We start from the raw sequence: 23,205 nt of genomic DNA, 5'->3' as shown, positions 1-23,205 counted from the left end.
CATAAGTGGCGCAACCCTAAGGATTCAGATCACTTGAGCCTCCGAGAATTTCTTTGAAGCTTGCTATATCAATAACTCATGGACACACAAAGCAACGCACGTACCCTTCGCCACGTGCTTTATTGAATCCCCGATATGCCAGGCATTCGTAGCAACTATTCAGTGTTTTGCACTATCGAAATTCTTGAGTATGAGGAAAAAAAAGGTGTTACTCGGTTATAATGGGGCAAATTACATTCCGAAATTTTGTAATCAATGGATAACGCTATATAAATTAGGAAAATATAAACATAATATATATATTTTTTCACGTGGTGTGGGGGGGGGGGGGGGGCTTGTCTCCTAAAACTCCCATTCGACAATATTTTAAGGCAGACAACCCTAGTTCATACGGGATTTGTTTTAATCTGAAAATAAATCTATTACATTTACAGTTGTGTCATGTACTTTCACTATAGCGGTCATTTTGACAGCTCTGTAGTGTTATGACCCGTTTACACTGGGCAAGTGATTTTATTTCACGTACTGTATTTTAAATGAGGTGATCTTTTTGAATACTTATTGTTAATTGAAATCAAGGATTAAAACTATTTCATTAACTTGTAAACTTTTTCATGATAATTATGACTGCGAATATGAATGCTCATCTCAAAAATTGTCAATCGCTCTTTTTTAAATGTTCTCATTCGTAGAGTTTGTTTCATCCCATGGCGATTTGATTTGCATAAATTTGAAAGCTTGTCATTTATTAATCACAACGATCCTGATGCTAATTAAAATCATAACTAACTAATTAGTCATTCAAATTCGTAAAAATTAGTGAAATTTCGAACTGACTAATTTTCATAATTCACTCACTTACTCAGTTGCTCACTAACACGTTAGATCACTTGCTCAATAACGCGATCATCACAAACTTCCTCACTTGCTCAATAACGCGATCATCACAAACTTCCTCACTCGCTTGCTTACTAAATGAGTCACTTACTCACTCTTTCATTTGAGTAACTGAATCGATTTTTCCCTTATTCGATAACTCACTCACTGGTTCACGGACACAAACACACACACACACACATGCTCACTCAATTAATCAATAACGCTCCTATCGTTTGCTTACTTCCTTACTTACTCCTTCACTCATTCGCTCACTCACCCATTCAATCCCTCACTCAATAGCTCACTAACTGGCTCACTCTCTTACCAGCTTGATAACTAGCTTATTCATTTGCTCATAAACTCCCTCTCTAACTTGCTCACAGGCTCAGTAACTTTTGATCGTAAGCTCACTTCCTTAATCCCCGCTAACTTCCTTACTCGCCCACTCACTTGCTCATCAAAGCGCCTACTCACTTATTCACCTAAGCGTTCACTTGCTCATCAAAGTGCCCATTGAATTGCCCATCAAAGTGCCCATTGACTTGCTCATCAAACTTGTTTACTAATGCTAACCAACTTGCTCATTAAAGAGCTCACTCATTTTCTCATTAAAGGGCTAAACGACCCCGAAAACCCCAAACTTCACACCTTTTTCTAATTTAGGGGGGGGGGGCAATATTATCTTTTGCTCCCAGGGCCTCGACCGACTATAATCAAAGCCTCCTAGATACTACTTCCTAGGTACTTCTAGGAGGCTTTGCTATAATCCGCCGCTGGTTGATTGTGATAAGCCTTTCTTCACTCGCACTCGTAGTGTGTTATCTATTCGTGGGAATAAATAAATACCCTCGCTTAAAGGCAGATAACCAAACAACGAACATAGGGACCAATGGAGTCACGTCGGTATCAGTGAAAAACGCAAAATCAGCGACAAAACGGTTCAGAAAGAAAAAATTGCGATAAGGGGATCCAATCGTTCCACAAACATTTCGTGAGAAAGCCGAGAAAGCTTTTCCGAAAAAAGTCTACTCTTGTATCACTGCAAGAGAAAGAGAGAGACGTTTTGTTTTTCCAGTTCATTCCAAAAAAGTTTGAAGCATATATTTTACCTCGTAGAGAATGAAGTCTTTAGTTTTAACTTTCATAATAGTTTTTGTAATTAGATTTCAACAAGCTGCGAGTTCTCATTCCAGTATCGACGACAATTATGATGAGCATACGAACTATATGGTAAATCGTGGTCTATTCACTAAAGGTAAAAGATTAGATATTTTCTCTGTCAGTCAAAATAATCTATATAAAATATACAGTCTAAACCCGTTTTAACGAATACCGTTATAACGAAAATCTCGTTGTGACGAAAACTTTGCTAATCTTTAAATCAATTTGAGTAGGAACAATGTATTGCGATCTACGATATTAAGTACAATATCCGTTATAAAGAATTCAAAAACAAGTTCTAAATCAACAAAAGAGTACAGAACGTTCAAAAAATGATCCGGTGAAATCGGTTTCAGAGAAGGGGTTGCTCATTTATGGCTTGTGAGTGTGCTGGAAGATATTTCAACGAATACCGTGCGTGGAAAAGTAATAAAATCTGTGGTAAACCGGTGCAACGCGTTAGGAATGTTTCATATTACTTCCGTTTCAAAATGAGTGACCCGAGGAAAGGAAACCGTTTCCGACGGAAGAAAAACCTAAGATCATTTAGATCATTCCTGAAGTTGATGCTGGGGGTAAATAAAAATAGTCTGGCATTAAAGTACGACACATATCTCCATCTACTCTTTCAATATTTTCGGGAAAATCTGAACAATTTGGAATTTCAAATTCAAACAACAGTTATAGGATCCCATAGAACAAAGATTAGTTTCTCAAATTTTCAAGATGTGGATGTATCTGTCTTTGCAGAACATTCGTTCAAGACATTTTCCAAAAACACGCATGGTTTCAGGACATTCATTCCAAAAACGTGTCAGTTACCGGCCCACTTATATGAGAAACGACTTTGAAATTTACAGATGCTTTTGAATGCCAAATCTTCCAAGCATTTGTTTCAAGCATCGCACGCGTTTGAACACTTGGAGAAATTTATTGTTTTCTAGCCTTCAACAGATGCTTGTGCAAAAAAATAATAATAATTACTGATTATTTGCCTCAAGTATGTTATATATATATATATATATAATTCAATGCCTAATTGAGATTTGAGTTATTTTTTGAATTTAACTTCATTCATTTTATCATCTAAAATGAAAATGAGTAATTTTTACCTTACACCAAATTCCGATACAGCGAAATTTTCTTAACGAATGCTAAAATTTCGTAAAATCAGAAATTCTTTTTAATGAAATTTCTTATAACGAAGTGATTCTGCTGGTCACTTGCAGTTCGTTATAACAGGATTCGACTTTATAAAATTGCATGTCCTGACTGATGCACTGACTGACTGACTCATCATCGCCGAGCTGAAACCGCTGAAGCTACCAACATGATGAATTTTTGTCAGTAGTTTTATTTTATGATGTGGAGACTCGATAAGCAGGGATTTTTCAAAATTCAACTTCAACCCACTATGGGGGGTTGTAGGGTTGGGGGATGCGAACTTTGAACCCCCCCCCCCCGAGTTGGGGTTTCAAAGTTCGCACGGAGACATCATCGCCAAGCCGAAACCGCTGAAGCTATAAATATGGAATTTGGTGAGTCGTTTTATTTATTTATTTTTATTTTATTATTATTATTATTTGGAGAGACTCAAAAGCTGGGATTTTTTTCCCCCTTCAAAATTCAACCCACTAAAGAGGGTCATAAGAGAGAATTTTCAGATAGCGAAGTCAATGCAAGCGAAGCCGCGGGTAACAGCTAGTGAAAAATAAGTAAAAACATTTGAGGCTGGAATAGAATTTCTGGCATCTCCTTCTTTGAATTTGTTGGTTTGTTTGCAAACAATCTTTCGTTTATTTACCCTTGGTCACTTTTGTTTCTTCCAGGATGCGGTTGTGGAGGAAAGTGTGTAACTCGACCAGGGTCTGATGAAACTATATGTATATGTCGCCGTGGCTACGGAATAAATTACGATTCTCATCCTTATCGTTGCTCAAGTATCCATCAAGCTCTATTTCGCCTTTTAATTAAATATTTGAATTTTTTTCATTCTATATGTGTTTATCGAGTGAGTTTAAAAATAAAAATTCTTAAATACGTTAATTCTCCTAATCTAATTGCACTTTAACTATCACTTTAATTGAATACTCACTTTTCTTTGCCCTAGTTATACAGGATATCCCAGAACTCTACAATGAGAGGGATCCCATCACGCGACGACAAACGATTTTTGAGCTAAAACCCGGAGGGGACGAAGATAATTTTGAAAATACGTACGAGCCATATACAATATCGACTGAGTTATCCTAAATTTGTTCGAATCTACCATTCCCAAAGAATTCAGTTATAAACGTAACAACGAAACAACAATGGTTTTGCCCTTGAATAACATTGGAAAACCATGAAATTGTATTCGATGCGTAAACAAAATAACGAAAAAAGATTTTCATCTTTTATACCACGACGTTTTAGTTCTATTTGCTCTTTTATTAGAGATCTTGCCATGTGCGATGAATCCCGATTTATTGGCATGTGCTCAACGTTGTATCATTACCTGATACACAAATATCTATTACACGATATATTTCTGAGGGGCGGCTCGTAAAAACCTCCGCCCGTCGAAGCCCCCCCACCCCCATGAATTTCAATGCATTAGTTTATTGCTTCGAAATTCCTGGTGGATTTTATCTCTTGAATTACAAATGATCCTAAAGCAAAATATTGATTGAGTTCCTTCTCAACTGCTGTTAGGGAGGAAAAAATGCGTATTTTGAAGGCTAGTCGTGTTTCTGAATGATTTTTTTTTCTTCAATTAGTTCTACAAATATATTACGGGTGGCCCATAATTAGATTACAATTCCAGAAACTACGATTTTTACAATTTTGATGAATACATTTTTTTTATAAAAATAAACGGGATCCTTTAAGTTGTATTTTAACGTATTAAAATCTCTTCAAAAGAAGGTGCTTACAACTGGCAAGGCATCGAAATGAAATACTGTATGTTGCCCATATTGGAACACCCTCCTCTATATTAGAAAAAATTGTGGGGGAAAAGAATCAGTTTTAAAGTAAACAACCACTCTACACAATCTGTAAAATATGTTGGGTTTTTTTTCTTCTATATTTTGTGTGTTTTCTAACTTTTGAAAGAAGTACTTATTGTAATTTTGAACTCGTATTGTATCGTAAAATGTTATTTTAATTTAATAATTGAGGAAAAAGAACGTAAGCTATACAACTTTTTATGTCGTTTTACAAAATAATAGTTACTATATATTTTGAAACGATCGTCAGTGATTCCGGGTTATAGAAGAGTTGATCCACTTTGCCCAAGAATATTTAGCAGACACCAACGAATAAGGCAAATACACAAAAAATAATAAAAGTCCTAATGCATTTCAACACCAATGGGGTTGAAATGCACCCATTTGGGTTGAATACCAATTGGTATTCAACCCAAATGGGAAACTCGGTCAGCGAAACTAGTGGTTAAATTTTTCCTCTGAAGACGGCACCCATTGGTGTTGAAATGCATTAGGATTTTTATTATTTTTTGTGTATTTGCCTTATTCGTTGGTGTCTTCTAAATATTCCGGGTTATTACTAATAAGCCCATGCTTATTGGTAGGGCTCGGATTTCTATGCTTTTGCGGTTTTTTTTCTTTTTGAATATTTCGCTATTTTGACGCGATGGAGAGCATATTTTCACAATTTTAAGGCATATTTTGTATATTTCATAATTTCCGATAAAAAGTAATATTTTTATCCTCGCTTCTCCAAAATCCCGCTTCTGACTGGTTTTTTGCGGTTTCTGCCTCTGACTAGAGCTCCTAGGGCTAGGAATTTTATGCACTAAAAATGGGACGCCGTTGCTGATTGGTAAAAAAATCCGAAATTTAAGGTTTTCAACCAATCAGCAATGACGCTGAATTTTTGGAGCATAAAAATACTAGTCCTCCAAGGACACTGGTGTGTGGCTGTAAAACGATTAATCATCTGAATCGGTGTCGGTGATGGTAACTCGTGGGAAAAATTGGCTAAAATTGGTAAATGGGGGGGGATTTTTTTAGCTTTGGTAAGTGGGGGAAATTTTGAGAGTTTTTATCAAATAAAAAGAATTATTTATTTCTTTTAGTTTTGTGCGATGCTTTTCTAAAGCTAAATACCGTACTTGGCTAGGTATTTTCACCTATAGATGGCAGCACATTAATTCTGAATTTGTAGGGGAAAACTGAAAATGTAAATTTTGGCTGGATAAGATTAGTCACAGTAAAACGGAGTTTCTTTGTTCATACAATAAGTAATGGTTCAAAATAACTGAGACTGCATCAATTCATCATGCATCAATGCATCATCTGCATCAATGCATCATTATCATATTATTTTGCTAAAACTGAAAATATAGTTATTACTTATTAGAGATAGGAACGAAAAACTTTTTAGGATATATTTTTCGTTTTATAGGGCATATTTACAGCTTTTTAAGAGCATAAAAATCCTATCCGTAATAAGTTATTAGCAGGGCTCGGACTTTTTATGCCCCTAAAGATGAAACATCGTTGCTGATCGGTAAATTCAGACTTTTTAACTTATCGGCAACTACGTTTTATCTTGAGAGCATAAAAATCCGAGCCCGTTATTAGTATATCGAGCTCAATGAAGGCTCTAATTTACATCACATTTCTTAATAATGGAGCCAAAAAACTGTTACTCTCTCGTAGGGTGCGATTGTGGTGAAAACTGTGTTAGCTGTGCACGAAGGAACTACCAATATTGGACATGCTATTGTGAAATCGGATACGGAGACCAGATGGGAACCTGTGTAGAAAGTAAGTAGATGTAGAAGTAGTCCAAGGTTAACACATGATACAATTATATGCGCACACTTCTGTTTCCAAACATGTTTTGAAATCTAACAAATCTGCATGTATTCTGCACAAACGACCATGTATTTTTGCATCATCCGAATTTCTTTTTTAAAATCAGATTCAACAATTAGCTATTTTGATTTTGACTAGTGTTCTTACTGATGTCTTTGAGCTCATTTAAAATGGTCAAGCCCCACAGGTTGAGAATCGTTACAATAACTTGAAAGTTGAAGAAACATTTAAACTCCGAGAAAATGCACAAGATTTCCATAATCAGGTTATGTGAAACTCATCCAGGGTTAGTTTTTCATTATTAATATCCATTGGGTATCAGTTATCCACCTCTCCGATGCTTCTTTCTTCTCACTCCTTCTTTAAATGAAATGCATTTTTTGAATGCAGAAATTCACACCAAAGGTGGGAACAGTGCGCTCTGGGGGAGAAAAATGATATTATTTCATAATCACATTTCACTTTATTTATTTATTTATTTCGTTAGTTAGATTATTTTTTATATGCTTGCAGGTACAGGATGCAATTGTACAAATAGGTTTTAGCGATTTAATAACAGTAGAAGATGTGCTGCAGTCAAAGCTTTCTTTCTCGGAAACTCCATTTTTCGAAAAATGGGGGGAAAAAATCATTGCATTTTCTGTACTAAATCAATGAGTTTTCACCTCTACGTCTCGAAGAGATTTTCGAAAAAATCTCCATCTGGATGGTCAAGCCACGACCACCTAGATAACCTGGGATGGTTATCTAGGTGGTCGTGGTCAAGCCCAACGATATAGTAAAAAAGAGAAACACAAAAATTCCATTTTCTGGCTTTTCTCCGTTGGTGAAAGAAACTGATAAGGAAGGATTATATTCTTGTTACACATCCCCATTCTTGTCGATCATAGGCGGATACTGTGGTTGAGGTGGATGCCATGTGCAGGCATCCTTGGCTTGTTCAGCATGGCAGAAAGTCAGCCAACGGATAATCCACAGTTGCTTCAAGGATGCTGCGGATTTCGAACCGATCGTCTCAGTGATGAAGGAATCAGATCTTTCGATCCAATCGAATTTCAGCGGATCTCAGACTAATGTTAAACATGGAATTTCAGTACATTTTCAACTGAAAAACACGTGGAAAAAAAAATCGAACGTATTTCAGCGTATTTGCATACAGTGTGATTGAACATTGATTCCGTAACTTAGCCAATAAATTTCATCAGGATGTAGGAAAATATATATCGGTATTTTTCAGTTTATAAATCAATTGAATTTTTTTGGGGTGTTTTTCCTTTCTTACGAAAAAGAAAAAAAAAATTTCTCGAAAACTCTCTATTTCGAAATCTTTTTCTGTCCCGACAGTTTCGAGATAGGGAGGTTTGGCTGTTATCGTTTGTTATCGCATTTGTTATCGTTTTAAAACAAGCCTTATTTATTTTTAACAAGCCATTTTAAAACTCACATTTGGGGCTGTTTACATGACTTCGTAGGTAAAACTGTTGCGTCGGAGCCATGGGTGCTCGAGCATCCGCTACGGTGGTTGAGTGGTCATAGTAACGGACTCGCTCGCTAGGACCTGGGTTAGAATCTCACCGTCACCATATCGGTTGTCGGCTGAAGTTGGTTTTCTGTGGTTCCCAACTTCGAGGCGCGAATGCGAGTCGATCTTCCCGTTAAAAACAAGCAACAGGCCACCAGCGATACAATTATTAAATCATTACACTTAGCTCATAGTTAGAAAAATTAATGACAGATGGAAGCACTACACACAAGCATTACACAGAAACAAATTTCACTTCAAGTTCACTATACACACACACACACACATTCAAACATGTACCAATTCGTTGGAAGTTCCGCAGAGGAATATGGATGAGGTGCATGTGTGGGTTCAGTAGTAGTAGTAGTATTTTTTGGCTACTGTCCGAGTGTTCCGGACTCTGCCACGAAGTTGCGCTGGACGAGATCTAGACAACGGGATAAGCCCAGTGGCAAAGTTTTGGCGTTCATTCAGGCTACCATCCGAACACACCAGAATTCATTAAAAAATTATAATTTTTTTTTTACATGAAGCTCAAGCAGAGCACCACGGCTGCTAAAACACTCTAATCAATTTAATTAACTTCACTTATACCTGAGCTTTTAGATTCTAGCACTATGCATTGATTGGTGACGTGTAATGAAACATATGAAATAAAGAAGTTCAAAGAATTGAAGAGTCCACAAATTGTGACTTTTAGGAACTGATCCCCAAGGCTGAGGAGCTGTGGTTAGTTGAACCTTTGTTCAAAGACGACAAATTGTGAACACTAAAGACACGGACTTTCGTTCATCCTGGGGAAGGAAGTCGCGGATTTTTTCGTGCAAGTGTGTCAAGTCAAGACGTGGACGCGTAATGGGTAGGTCACGTTAGTGATACGATGTGATGTAAATAGCCTTCTGGTTTTGTAAAGTTTAAGTTGTATTTTGTGTAAAATGGTAAATAGCAAAGGCTGATGTAAAAACTGTAATACCCGGAGTTGAAAATTAAAAGATCTTAGTCAAGAAGACGGGACTATATAGGCGAGCAGTTAATGACCCTTGATCGCTTCGTACAAGGAGAACTACAGTAGTCTTTTCAAAACGATAGCCGTATTCAATTTAAAAACAAGAACGAGAGTTGTGTTTCTAGACAATTTTTCTCCTGCTGTTTGCAATCGTCGGTTCTTCAGAACCATCATACCGTATACCCTCAGGGGCGGCGCGGTTAATGCATATGCATTACCACACTAGAACGACGTAAGTGTTCATTTTGACCGCAAACCTACTTTGCCATGCGATTACACCCGAACGGTTGATGAAATTTTACGACTTTTCTCACCTTCTTAAGGCTCCTAGACTCCTAAAACATGAATATTCTAGGTTTCTTAGTTTAATGGTGAAATGAAGTGCTATCTAGATTCTAGAACGACAGTAATGGTCATTTTGACAGATACAGAGACAGATATATAGCTAATATGATTGCAAAACATGCTGACATGGACTTGAAGTGGACATGATTTTTGTACATGATGCTGTTAAGAGAGCCCAAGCTTACTTCATAAAAATCGCACAAAAAAAAAAGCCATTGTGTTAACTTTTAGCGGCGCTCCCTTTTTCCTGATGCCCTAAGCACGTGCTTATTTTCCTTAATGGTCAATCCGGCCCTGGGCCTTAAGCTGCACAATAACACTTTTCAAAAGCTACATCATGTGGGGGACAAAAGAATTAGTTTGCCCCCACCTTCTCGAAAATACACGAGACTTGTAAGCTCAACACAATCGTTTGAGCTGAAAGAGAGGAGGGGGCAGAGGTGGCTTAAGCGAGGGTGCAAGGTGTGCTGTGCACCCGGGCGGTAGGTTGTAAGGGGCAGCAGCTCAAGCTTTCGTTGGACACAAAAACTTTAAAAATTTCCAACAATAAAAATTCACCTGACATCACGCTTTCGAGCCATACGCTGACAACAGAGTTGTTGAATAAACTCGTGGAAAAAGACATGGTCTGGGACGGTTACGTCAAAAACAAAAATGTAATCTATCACCAGAAGCAAGAGTGCATTTTGGTGTGCTGGTCTCAAGCAGTAGTTTTTCCGGAACAGTAAAATAAACGCAAAGGAAATAATTCGGCTTCTCACTTTCTCGGTCCCTGAATCACCAGAAACGGCTTGGAAATAAATTTCTTACTAAAAATCGTCTCGTTATCTTTACAGGGTAACTGTAAGTGACGATGTTTCGTGAATAAATGCTGTTTTGTGGGTCGAGCTATCTGGCGTAATCATGAATGGTTAAAAAACGTAAGTGGTTTTTTGTCTGAGGGCGGAGTGTTCAGATCGAAATGGCGTATCGGAAGAGCGCCAGTTTTCTCGATGACGGTGAAATATCTGATATCCAAAGTGTGAGGTTGAGGATAGTGTTGTTAGTGAATCGTACGCAAGATCTGTGTGATCACCATGTTGGTGTCGTTTACAAGTACTGTGTTTCGGACTTGGAATAAGACTGATTTTGGTGCTTGTGGAAATACAGTAATTATTATTTTAATTTGCTTTTTTTCTTGGAACACTTCAATCATATCTGTTCATTTTGTAATCGTGGAAGTTGCGTTCAAAAAATGAATAATTTTAGAAAAATTCAAAAGCCACGCATCCCTCCATTTTTTTTCGAATGTGTGTCTTAATAAAAGGAAATTTTTGGGGAAATAATTAAAGGAATTTGAAAATTTATTCAGTGAATTAATTGATAGATGAATGAACGCATGTAAAAAACCAAATGTTTCTGTGAACCCTTTTTGTTCATTTTTAAAAGGCATTAATACTTGCTGGTGTCAAAATGACCCCACGACGGCAGTTAAGGATGAAGTTGCAAAACACGGAATTAGTCTTAGCGATAACAAACCATTCTATCCAAAATTCCAAAAAAATTGGTACACGAGCAAGCGTTTATTGCAAAAATAAGTCAAAAAGAATGAATGAAGAGACATTGTTTTTAATAAGTTTCGGTGAAGGAAAATAATGTATGTTGAATTTTTTCCTATCGTCGTTCAAGGCAGTTCGAGAATCCCGTAGTTTCAAATGATGTTTATCAAAACTTCTCTTTAATATTCAAGCGTTCGTGAATTTATTTGTGTACTGAGTATATATTATCTGTTTTCTTTTTAATTTTATGAACAAAAGAATTCTATGTTTGCTACCCAAATCCCTGCTTTAATGGTGGAACATGTTCCAGAAGGATGGAGAATTATACATGCGAGTGCCCGGAAACGCACTCTGGGCCGCGATGCAATATTGGTCAGTATACTGTAATTTTTTTAAATATTGTATTTATCAATAAAACGGTGCCATCTATTCAGTATGATTCGAAATGCTTGCCCACAGGACCATCTGTGCAACAGTTGGCTTCAGAAGCATAATAACAAAATGATCTTTTTAAATGATATGCAGTTCCTGAAGATATGTATTTCTCTGAAGTCACATAAATACAAAAAAATAACATGAACTTTCCATGCAGCTTCCGTATGTTAAGACTCTCGAATAGTAAAATGTAGAAACTGCTGCAAAAAGCGATTTCCAAAAATTCTCACATTTTCGGGTGTTTTTTTTAATTTTCATCGGAATATTAAAGATGAAAAATTACTAGGTTTTGGCAACTAATCGATGTATTGGCTTCAAAATCTCAATTTTGACAGATCATACATAAAGCGTCCGAGTGGCGTGTGGTAAGATGCTCGTCTACCACCTTGAGGAGTGCTGTCACGGCCCCAGGTTAAAACCCGAGAGAGAACATAGAGAAGATATTTTTTCCTTAACGAGTTTGAGGCGACAACCGATAGACAGCGCCTTCATTTCCAACCCATCTCATTAATGGCAGTAAATTGCAATATAACGATATGGCCAGATTTGGTGTTTAGTGAAGTAGTAGACTGTTCGTAAATGGAACGATCTCAACTACTGGCTATTTTATTCCGATTAATTCACTGTGTATTTAAAACATAAAGGCTTTTTTATAGCTTACTGCGTCAGATTGTCTTCATCCTTCTTGGACAAAAAAAAGTGTCCTTTCTTCGTAGTGTCGCTTAAACGGTGGTTTGACCTACTAGGGGGTGTCTAACTTTTCGGATTTCCTGTGCAGCTTTGGCAAGGCTCGAAATGGGAATAAAAGCTGATGGGGGCAACATATATAAACTAAACGTAATGATATAATATGTCTGCGAAGAACAATTTGAAGCAAAATTCGCCATTCTAAGTCAGAAAAAAATAATAACGAGCAAAACTCTCTTTCTCTACTTAGTGGCGAAAAGGCACTTGGAATTTAATACTCTAAGAAGTCTTAAAATATTCATTAACCCTTTAAAGTGACACGGCAGAAATCACTAAACTCCGACAAAATGCCACATATTTCATATATAAGTAGGCTTCCTTGTGATTCTGAGCAGGTGCAAACTAAGGGGTGTAGGGAAAAGTGTTCCATTGAGAAATAAACTTTACAAAATATCTGGGCTCATCAATGGTTCTCCATAAAGGCCTCTTAGAGAAGCGAGATATCTCGTCAGTGCCGCTTAAAGAGTCAAAGAATTCTGAAATCGTTTTTGGGCTTCATTATTATCTCTTATAGCATATTTTCCAAAGCTTTTTTGACCCATCGCCCCCTTCTTCAGAAATTTTTTTCTCCCATCGCACCCCCACAACGCAATTTAACCCATATAATCCTGTGATATACCCTCAGCTTCTACTGCTCCCCTGGAACATTCCATCGTCTCCCGGGGGCGTTAACGCCCACGTTGGGAATCACTATCTTATAGGATAGCGTCACGTTGCTCATATGTCGGACATCCCTGATCTCAATACAGAAAATAAATACTCTGTTAGGACTCTTATTGCTTTTTGTCAAACACAAACATAATTTTCGCAAGAATATTAAGAAGACACCAACGAATATTTGCCTTATTTGTTGGTGTCTTCTTAATAGTTCTTTACAAGTTTTTTTTTTTTTTGTATTTTAAGCTAAGAAATAATTCAACCGAAATATCTGAATCAAGTTGACACAATCTTGAAATGATGCATCAGTTTGCATTAGCTGACAAAACTGGAACATCCGATACTTTCATTGCCAGGAAATTTTAAAAATGCCTTGGATGATGATAATAAAGAATTTGTGAATCCGAAATGTTCGTAATAAGTGTTATAAAGTTATTGTTAATAAAAAGTAAGTCATTATAATGATGATATAATATTCATTGTAACCAATAAACATACAATGCAAGCAATAAATATCATTTACCAAGTTTGGTGCAATAGCCGCATTGTTATCCCATTAAGGAGTAAGCACTGTTTGTAATAGCGGCCAGAGCCGAATTTAAAGGGCGGGGGAAAAAAAATGTAAAAGAATGGTTTCTGTCCGCTCTTCAGGGGAGGGCGTCAAATGTGGTGAATACCGACGAGATCCAAAGCATTATTCAACACGTAAGTGCTTTCGTAAAATAAACTGGAAATGTGATATTTTCCTTCAAACAGAACACAACTCACGTCTACTGATGTTTGCCAAAAACGAATCGTTTAGACTCAGTCCCACAAGAGTGGGCTAGGGGACCATTGGTAAGATAATTGAAGTTGATAAAAGTCTAAGGATAACAAAAGTCTTTGTTGGAAACCGCAAAAACCACAGCAGGCGTGAAGTAATCCGTACTTGTTCGGTCATTCACAAAGGAAGACGCTCGTTCCGCTGCCTTTGTATTGAAAGCCATAAAAATTATTGCTTCCCCGAGGCCCGAGACGGCCGTGGACCCTGACAAAGACTTTTCTTATCTTTAACTTTAATTATCTTACCAAGGGTCCCCTAGCCCACTCTCGTGGGACTGAGGCTTTTCTCTACTACAAACTGCAGCGAATACTTTGCCACAAGAATTGTTCCCCCCCCCCCTTCAATTTAACAATCTTTAGTTGGCGTCCGCCGTGATAACCGGATTTTTGGCCATTTTCCATCCGAGAGCATCTTATTTTCCATTTTTTTGAGAACGGAACCCATAGCGTCTGGACCAGATCGTAAAAATCAAGTTTTAAGTCATCATTTGAATTTTCATGTTTCGAGAGAAAAAACGTTGTCCTTACCGGGTATTCTTTTTTGTCGTTCTTAGGCTGCGTCATTTCCGATTCTGAAGACAGTGTTTTGTGCTCGAGACGAAGTTTTTTTTTCACACGTACATTTTTGTTACATTTATGATAATTTCTCATGAAGATGTCATGCATTATTTCGTAATGAATTTCCTTCGACTTGACTTTCAGAAATCGATCCTTGTGACTCCAACACATGTGAAAATGGCGGCACTTGCCAGAAAATTGATGCAAAAAATTTCACGTGCATTTGTCCAGAAACCCATACAGGAGTACATTGCGAAGCAATAGGTAAGGCAACTAATAGTCCATCTTTATTATGCGTTTGTGGGGTTTAGCGTTTTTTTGATGGTAAAATAACTGCCGAATTTCATGTGAATAAAAAAAATGACTCCTTATAATACTATCAGTATTTATCCCGCATTTTTTCATAAATTCCGGATAAAAAGAGTTTGCGTGAAGATTGCTTCTTATTTGGAGCAGCAGAATTACAAGTCAGGCACTGTTGACAGAATGAAACTGACATTATACCAAGTCTGTTGCATCGTTCTTATTCATTGCTTGCGAGATAAAGTAATTTGGGCTTTAAGTGTAAGACGTACGCAGAGGACAGTAACACAAATACATCATGAATTTTTTTTTCTATAAAACAAAACAGAGAAACGGTATTCAATCGGATAAATGGTAAATATCACATGGTAAATGTTATAAAATCCGGTTTTATGCACATAAAATCGCCAATCATTTTGTTAGGTTTGATAAATTTCGCTGAATTTATCGCTTTTACCGGTGACTATGCGTAATACCCACGCATCGTTGGCAAATTTGATAAATGGTGAAAAAAATATCACTTGTACAAAGCAATTTCACCGTACCAATGGGGGCCAATTTTTTCCTAAATAATGATATGAACACTTATAATTGCCGTATTTCAGCAACAGAAAAAAGGCATGTTTAATACATCGAGAGCCGTTGTATCCTTGAAGGAGATAAACATTTATTTTCTGCCGAAAAACACTTGGCATATCATCAATCCTATAACTTTCGGCACTCCTTTCTTCAACCGACCAATACATTTCATTTAAGATAATGCACCTATGAAATTGCTTCATGTTTTCTTTAATTCAACATTTCTTTAATAAACAACATGTCGTCTGTTACCGACTTTAGAAGATTTTTGCTGTGATTGCGTTGTATATATCTTTGTATAGAATTTTTGTATTTTGCGTAATTTTTGATACTTTTTACTTGTCTTTTGTGTACTTTATCATGTCGTTTTTTTCTATTCTGTGCTCATTTTTATTTCTACTGCAAGCTGTAATTGGGTTTAAACCTGTAGCTTTGTATTTAAATAAACGCAGGCAAGACATCGTGCAGTGACAATCCGTGCAAGAATGGAGGAACATGTTGGGAAAGAATCGGTTCTACTAATAACGAAACAAGCTACTTATGCACGTGTTCTTCAAATTACACGGGAAACAATTGTGAAGAAGGTCAAGACTTTTTTCTAATTTCTGCATGGAATTTTGACTTTTTCGCAATTTTCGCTCTATATTTTTCCCTTTTCATGTCATTTATTGCTCTGTCATGTTAATTTCATGTTCCACCTTCATCGCGCGTCTAAACTTTGTTTTCATTCTAAAAAGATTTCAATGCATGTGACTCGAATCCTTGCCAAAATGGAGGTCTCTGTTGGAAAGGAATGGGCTTGAAATACCTCTGCATCTGTCCAAAGACGCACAGCGGAGAAAACTGTGAAAAACGTGAGTGTACATTCACACACAGAAAAAAATCATTTTTCACATGCGCATATTTCCAAGGTTACGGTATTAAATAAAGTGCATGTATAGGTGTTTACTGATACAATGAAGTTCAATATAACGAGTAGTACGGCTTATAACGAGAATCTCGCTATAACGACTGATTTTCAAGTGATTGCCAAATAGCTATTGTTAAAGATAGAAAAAATATTCGGTTGTAGCGAATTTAAAATTAGGAAGCATTCGTTATGAAGTCGAAAAAATTTTCAAAAAGGAAAGCTTTTTTCCTTCTCTCTATTCAAGAATTGAACATGACTCTCATCCAGGACCGTAATTAGGATTTTTGCCGCCCTCCACAACTTTAAAATTCGATAACTTTATAACGGTGTTCTTTGTTTCGCCCCCTAAAACTGCTGCCCCCAAACTTTGTCTCCAGGGCAGTTGCCCCCTCCTCTAGTTCCGGCAATGCTCTCATCACGGTACACGCGCCTCGTAAAAAAAATGAGGTACTTCGAATAAAGAATAACGACAGGAAAGTCAAATTGTTTTTACCTCTTCTCCCTATTTATGGGCTACCCCCCCCCCCCTATACACATGGGTTTTGTCTCTTCTAGTGACCAGAAGACCATGGTACCAGAACTTACAATTTAAAGTCGTTTCCGAATGACCTAAACGGTCGTCATAAAAGTACTCTCCGATTTGCAAGAAAATGTGGACGAGTCCATACAGCCAGGGAAAACAACAGTGACATTAAGGATTTCAATTGCTAAGTTGGTCGACTAAATAGCTTTGATAAAACAAAATTCTATACAAAAAACGTCTTAAGGCCAATACACACTACATTGACGTGACGTGATAGCCTCGTCACGCTGTGATATCTGATTCGTGGAAATTGTGTGACGTGGATTTCCCCGACACAGAATTTCCACGAATCAGAATTCACAAGACGATAAACTGCCGTGAGACCAAGAATCAATTTCATGTTCATTCGTTTATACGAGAGCGAAACGATCTAGAAGACTTTTTTAAAGTATGAATTTCCAACAATTTTATTGGCCTGACCGATCTAAAAATTAAAAATTCGCTTATAACGAGGAGTTCATTATAACGACAATTTTCCTCGTGATTGTGAATTGCCGCTATAACGGACTTTTATCTTCATGCAATGTACGGTTAATTAACACACTTTTCCTCCACTCTTCTGTGTTGAATCGTCATCATGTATTTTCGAACAGCCATCAATCCGTGTGATTCTACGCCTTGTCTAAATGGAGGAACATGCTGGAAAGGTAGAGGACTCAACTACATTTGCCTTTGCCCTTCTACACACATCGGCTTCAACTGCGAAACAGGTTCAAACCACAATTTTTATTTCCAAAAACCATTGTAATTCATATTCATTAATAGAACGCTTTTGAATATACTTTCTAATGGCATTCACGTCTTTATTATTCAGAAATTCATATCTGTGATTCCAGCCCGTGCCTGAACGGAGGGACATGTTGGAGCAGAAATAAGACAGAATATGTTTGTTCATGTCCGGAAACACACAAAGGCAACACCTGCGAAACAGGTTTGGAAACAACATGAATGTTAATTGCTAGTAACTTCATTTTTCAATGTACGTTGCATGTTTACTGCTACCCCTGAATATGTCTGCATTGGAAGAACACGGGTGTCGGGGAATATGGTTGAGGATTTTGAAATTTTCAACGGGATGGATAGGATGAGACATGGGTTATCAATATACCATCATACGAGTGTTTCGGCAATTTCGGCAAGAAGACGCAGCTATAGATTAATAAGGAGCAACTCTAGGATGTAGTGTCGTTGGGAGTTTTCTCAGAGTTATGAGCAAATGGAATAGCTCACTTTCTGATCTACTAACTTACTGTCGAAAATTCTATGTAGTAGAATCTCCGGTGTTTTCCCGTTCCTGCGTGAATGAGGCTCCTCTATGTACTCGCGTTCGAAGGAACACCCTCTCTCACAAACCATGCAACTTCATTAATGACCATTTTTTTAATGATATTAACATAATCTGATGCTCGTTAGTAGTAGTGTTTTGTGCGTTTCTGGAGTGTGGTCTGAGTTCCATCCTCCTCTATATATTGCTTTTCACATAACATAATTTCTTCTTTGTTTAGTTCCCGGCCCGCGAGGATATAACATTAACTCACCTCATAGTGGTTGATAGAAAAATACGATTTTATTTGATCGTGATATCTTTTCTCTGTTCGTTTTATTTCTCACCATCTATGTTGTGCTTACTAAAGTTGACGTTTCTCCTGCTAGTTTCCCATCTGTCAACATAACAAACACTTCTTGTTATAGGTCCAGACACTTGGGTAGACGCATATATTTCCATACATGCTTTAAAGATAAAAAAAAACCAACCGTCTATGATATTAGAATATTTTACTTGGAAAAGTAATGTTTCACATCTGCTTACCGTTGAATCACATCACGAAAATAAGAGTGTAGTTTTAATCACTCGAAGTTTGTTTCCGAAAAATAAAGTTTTCCGCAATATTTCCCTCAACACGCATTATTTGGTGTTGTTCAGAAACATCAGAGATTCCACAGTCAGGTTCAGTGTTTAGCTCGTCAAGCTTTTCCCGGCCAGTCCAGATTCTTTTTGGATGCATACAAAAAGGCAACGGAGGCTCCGTTTTCATACATATTTATCGATTGTCGCCCTTTATCTTCGTCGGTGTGAGTCCAATGCACATTTGAACTCCAAAAAACAGCTTACCAGGGTTTATTGATATTGTAATAAAAGCACAAAACAACCAGATAAGACTTGATGTAAGGTAAGGAAGCTGAAAATCACATTACGCTAAGGGATCTAAAAAGCACATTACGGTAAGGTTATAATACTGAGAAGGAAGATAGCACGGCACCAATCCAGAAACGCACCAAAAAACAACAGGGCCACTCCAGAAACGCACAAAACACTACTACTCTCGTTATATTTCATTGCAGAAATAGATCCGTGTGAGTCAACGCCATGCGAAAATGGTGGCACGTGTTGGCGGGAAAAAGGTCTGAACTACACGTGCGTTTGCTCACCTTACTATAAAGGCAAAAACTGTGAAATCGGTAAGAGTTAATGAACAACAATTACTTTACTGAATCTTTTTTCTGTCAAGCCTTGTTTTCATATGAAAAAAACATTAATATAGAAAAACAAGGAACGTTTTAACACTTTCGTTTAAAATTACGGTAGACGCCGTTTATTAAAATCATGGATGATGTGATAATTCGTGATGAGTAATAATGATGATAATAAATTCGTGTATTGCTATTACTTTTGCAAAGTACGGAACAGACAACCATGGGGAAAAAATTCGGTTTATCAGAACTTCGGTTCGTGTTATCAATTTTTTTCCCGACGATAATGTTTTTTTACACATTTTGAAGTTAAGGTTTATCCCAACTCGTTTTCCCTCGTAAGTTATCGTTATCATCTCGCTGGACTATGTAGGAGGCTAGAAGGTGCTCTCTTCCTACTCCCTAGTTCGCGAACATTTCTGCATTTTATGTAGTAATCGGGCCGTAGTATTCGCTATGATCCATGTACGCGTGGAGCTACTTTTGCGATGGCCTTCCTATAGAGAAGACAAACGTATGGCAAAAAAAAAAAAAAAATTTATTTGGTTTTTGGTCATTTTTTTTCAGTTGACCAGGTTATACTTCATAGTTAAAAAAATTGGTGGCAGATGGCAGCACCACACATAACAAGCATTGCACGGTAATAGTAGTAGTAAACCAGTTTCAAAGGCCCCTTTGCGAAAGATTGATTCTAGGGATCCATGGGCATTATATTCTTATATTTGACAAAAAGTATTGTAATTCCTTATGCATAATGTCGAGTTGCATTCCAACATATTGCAACCAGTTATGCGGCAAAGAGAAATGGAGTTGTCCCGTTTGAACAAGCGGAATGAATGGTCATCGCATTACTTGCTACCGGGTCATTTTTTGGATACAGTTATCAATCGGTTACTGTAATCAGAAAACCCGAGTCCTGATGTGATCACATTCAGCGACGTGAACTGTACTAGGGCATTCCAGGAAACTCTCGCGAGCTTAGTTTATTTATTTATTTTTTTGTGTATAGTTTATTTATGTATATCGAGTTATACATGTGATGTCATTTTTACGTTGTATTTACATGTCACATTTACATGTGATGTCCATCTTAGTAAGCCCAAATTTACTCTATGGCTTAATTTGCATTTCCATGTGCTTAGAGGTTCTTCTTGGACATATTGATGGCAAAAATAGCAACATGAAGTGGAATTTGCCTGTAAAAATGGCAAAATACTCTTCTTTCACTCTTTTTCCAGAAAATTAGATCCTCAGAATAAAAACGGATCATTACATGAACATTGTCATCCAAACAGACAATAAATTGTAACAATGAGTGTTATACATTTTTCCCAATAATGTATGAAGATCTATAATATTTCAACCTTATGGTGTAAAAATGAGACATTTCTAAAACACAAAATTACATGTGTATTTGTTTGGACAGTTTGAGAAAACACGTGACGATGTCGTAAAAATACATTGCACTGTTGCTCTCTTTGACTTTGAGCATGGATTTTACGCATCAGCTGATAAGTCTCTGCTTCAGAACCTGCTTGAACCTGAACCGTGAGTCTTGTCTTTGCTGTTGCCGAGTGATAGTAACTGCTTTGCGCACACTTAGATAGCTCGTTTTCATAGAATGGTACTTTAATTAAAATGTAGAAATCAAAGTACAAAACATTCAGGGAAGTTTTCTTATGTATTAATGTCTCCACGTTTTGATTCCAGAAGCTGAACTCAACCAATTCTAACACCTTCAAACACTTAGCACGAAGACGAAAAACGATCTTTTCATCAAAAATTCTGTCACGTCCATCGAGTTTTTTTGAAGCAAACGAGTATATTATAAGGGCACGTACCTTATTTGATTTGTTTTTAGTGTTGTTATTTATATTGTTGATTTAATTTTCTGTGTTTGTATTCATTAGTGAACGATAACAGATGCGATCCGAATCCCTGCTCAAATGGCGGTGCTTGCTCCGAAGTCCACGATGCGGATGGCTACGAATGCTCTTGCACCAAATGGTACACTGGTAAAAACTGTACAGAAGACTGGTGGTGCCATTTAGGAATCGGCAAATATTTGTGTGAGAAAGAAGACTGTTCTTTCGACCATCAGAACCAAATTGGTTTCTGCAACAACTATATGAAATATATTAAATGAACCAATAGCTGTGGGTCGTTCAATATCGGGGACTAAATAAATCAGAAATTGAGCCTTGATTTTTGGGATGAAAAAAATGTTGTTACTGTAAATGTGTTGAACTATGGAAATTGCTGCATTATGTGATTAACGTATTGGTGAAGTCAAGTAAAAGATTTATTTTCAATATATGTTACTGTTTTATATATATTTGAAAGAATCTCGTTTTTGTAAACTTATTCTTTGCTGTGGTGAAAATCTAGCTGCAACAAACGAAAATTCTGCTCCTTAAAATACCAAAGGAAGCCACCATTTCGGCAGGGAATCGATTTACAAGCGTTCAAACCTTGCGAAAAGAAAGTCAAGTTGTGATACATTATGAGGAAGATATACTCTGTAGAGAAATTACGAATAAGTATTCTGGTTGAAAATCACAAGGTTCATCCAGTTAAGTGTTCCTTTAAGCGTGTTATAGTTAAGAATCTGATTCCGCTTAGAATAAGCATACATGTGTTTCGGGAGCCTTCTTTTGTCATCAATGTCAGCAACGCTGGTTAAGTGTTAAGGACACTTAACTGAGAAAACTAAAACTGGTTGAATGTTTGTTATTAGACCATGCGTACGGACCATTCCTCTGAAGAGTTAGTTCTGGGAAAAAAATAAAAACTTTACCTGCTTCTGAGATTTGAGTGCTACAGCAATAGGATTGTTTTAAATAAAATGCGCGTCCCTAACATGTCCCAGATTTAGGATAGATTCAAATTAACACGTACGAACTTAATATCCAGCATCTCGTCACGAAAGTGTAGATTCAATAAGTCTGATAATCAGACTGAGCTTGACGTGGTCATTAGAAGACGCCATATCATCGCATACGAGAAATAGTGAAAATGTCTTGTTAACACATAAAACCGTTGGACACCCACGTGTTCACGTTAGAGGTGGATTCATATCTACAGACACCCACCGTTTCAGGAACAATTCGCAATTGACACGGACACATGTAATATATATTGAGTATACCACTCTTTTACGGAAAAATAATAATTTCCCCAGGTATAATAAAAGTATGCATTTCTCATTAACGGCCAGCTCTGTTTTAGGAACGAATTTTTTTGTCCCGCCGCGCAGTGGTGCGTTTTGCGAAAAACCTGATGATGAAGGGAAACAAAACATTCAGGGAAGTCTTCTGATGTATTGGTGCCTCCACTTTTTCATTCCAGAAGCTGAACCCAACATATTCTAACACCTTCAAACACTCGGCACGAAAGCGAAAAGGCGAACTTCCCATCAAAAATTCTGTCACGTCCATATAAATTTTTGAAACAAACATGCATATGCCTAATTATAAGGGCACGTATCTTTTTTGATTTCGTTATACTGTTATTTTTTATATTGTTGATTTAATTACCTATTAATTAAATCAATTAATCATTACATTTGTATCCGTCAGCGAAAGATAACAGATGCGATCCGAATCCTTGCTCAGATGGCGGTGCTTGCTCCAAAGTCCACGATACGGATGGCTACGAATGCTCTTGCACCAAATGGTACACTGGTAAAAACTGTACAGAAGATTGGTGGTGCAATTTAGGAATCGGTAAATATTTGTGCCAAAACGGGGACTGTTCTTTCAACCACCATAACCAAATTGGTTTCTGCAACAACTATATTCAAATAAAGAACCAATAGCTGTGGGTCGTTCAATGTCGAGGACTAAATAAATGGGAAATTAAG

The 23,205-nt window shown here is 37.1% G+C and overlaps 1 protein-coding gene across 2 annotated transcripts; it reads left to right on the top strand.

The window, feature by feature from the left end:
• Nucleotides 1–1,667: 1,667 nt before the first annotated feature.
• LOC149081387 (uncharacterized) lies at nucleotides 1,668–21,659 on the top strand. 2 transcript variants are annotated; one of them, XM_089237329.1, is made up of 11 exons: nucleotides 1,668–2,134; nucleotides 3,870–3,980; nucleotides 6,708–6,815; nucleotides 11,536–11,649; nucleotides 14,641–14,760; nucleotides 15,831–15,962; nucleotides 16,116–16,232; nucleotides 17,465–17,581; nucleotides 17,686–17,802; nucleotides 19,215–19,331; nucleotides 21,254–21,659. In XM_089237329.1, exons 1-11 carry the CDS (start codon nucleotides 1,999–2,001, stop codon nucleotides 21,487–21,489), a joined length of 1,425 nt encoding a protein of 474 aa, XP_089093455.1. In that variant the 5' UTR covers nucleotides 1,668–1,998; the 3' UTR covers nucleotides 21,490–21,659. The 2 variants fall into 2 exon arrangements, with proteins under 2 accessions (XP_089093455.1, XP_089093456.1); XM_089237330.1 differs by lacking the exon at nucleotides 17,465–17,581 and having other exon boundaries at nucleotides 1,851–2,134.
• Nucleotides 21,660–23,205: the final 1,546 nt, after the last annotated feature.

This window comes from Pholcus phalangioides, unplaced genomic scaffold, assembly GCF_987345545.1.
Source record: "Pholcus phalangioides strain wild (caught in Gottingen) unplaced genomic scaffold, Ppha-v1.0 ptg000010l_1, whole genome shotgun sequence".
Classification (NCBI taxonomy): domain Eukaryota; kingdom Metazoa; phylum Arthropoda; class Arachnida; order Araneae; family Pholcidae; genus Pholcus; species Pholcus phalangioides.
Note: the sequence above shows the minus strand (reverse complement) of the source record. Positions and strands in the feature narration are given on the sequence as shown.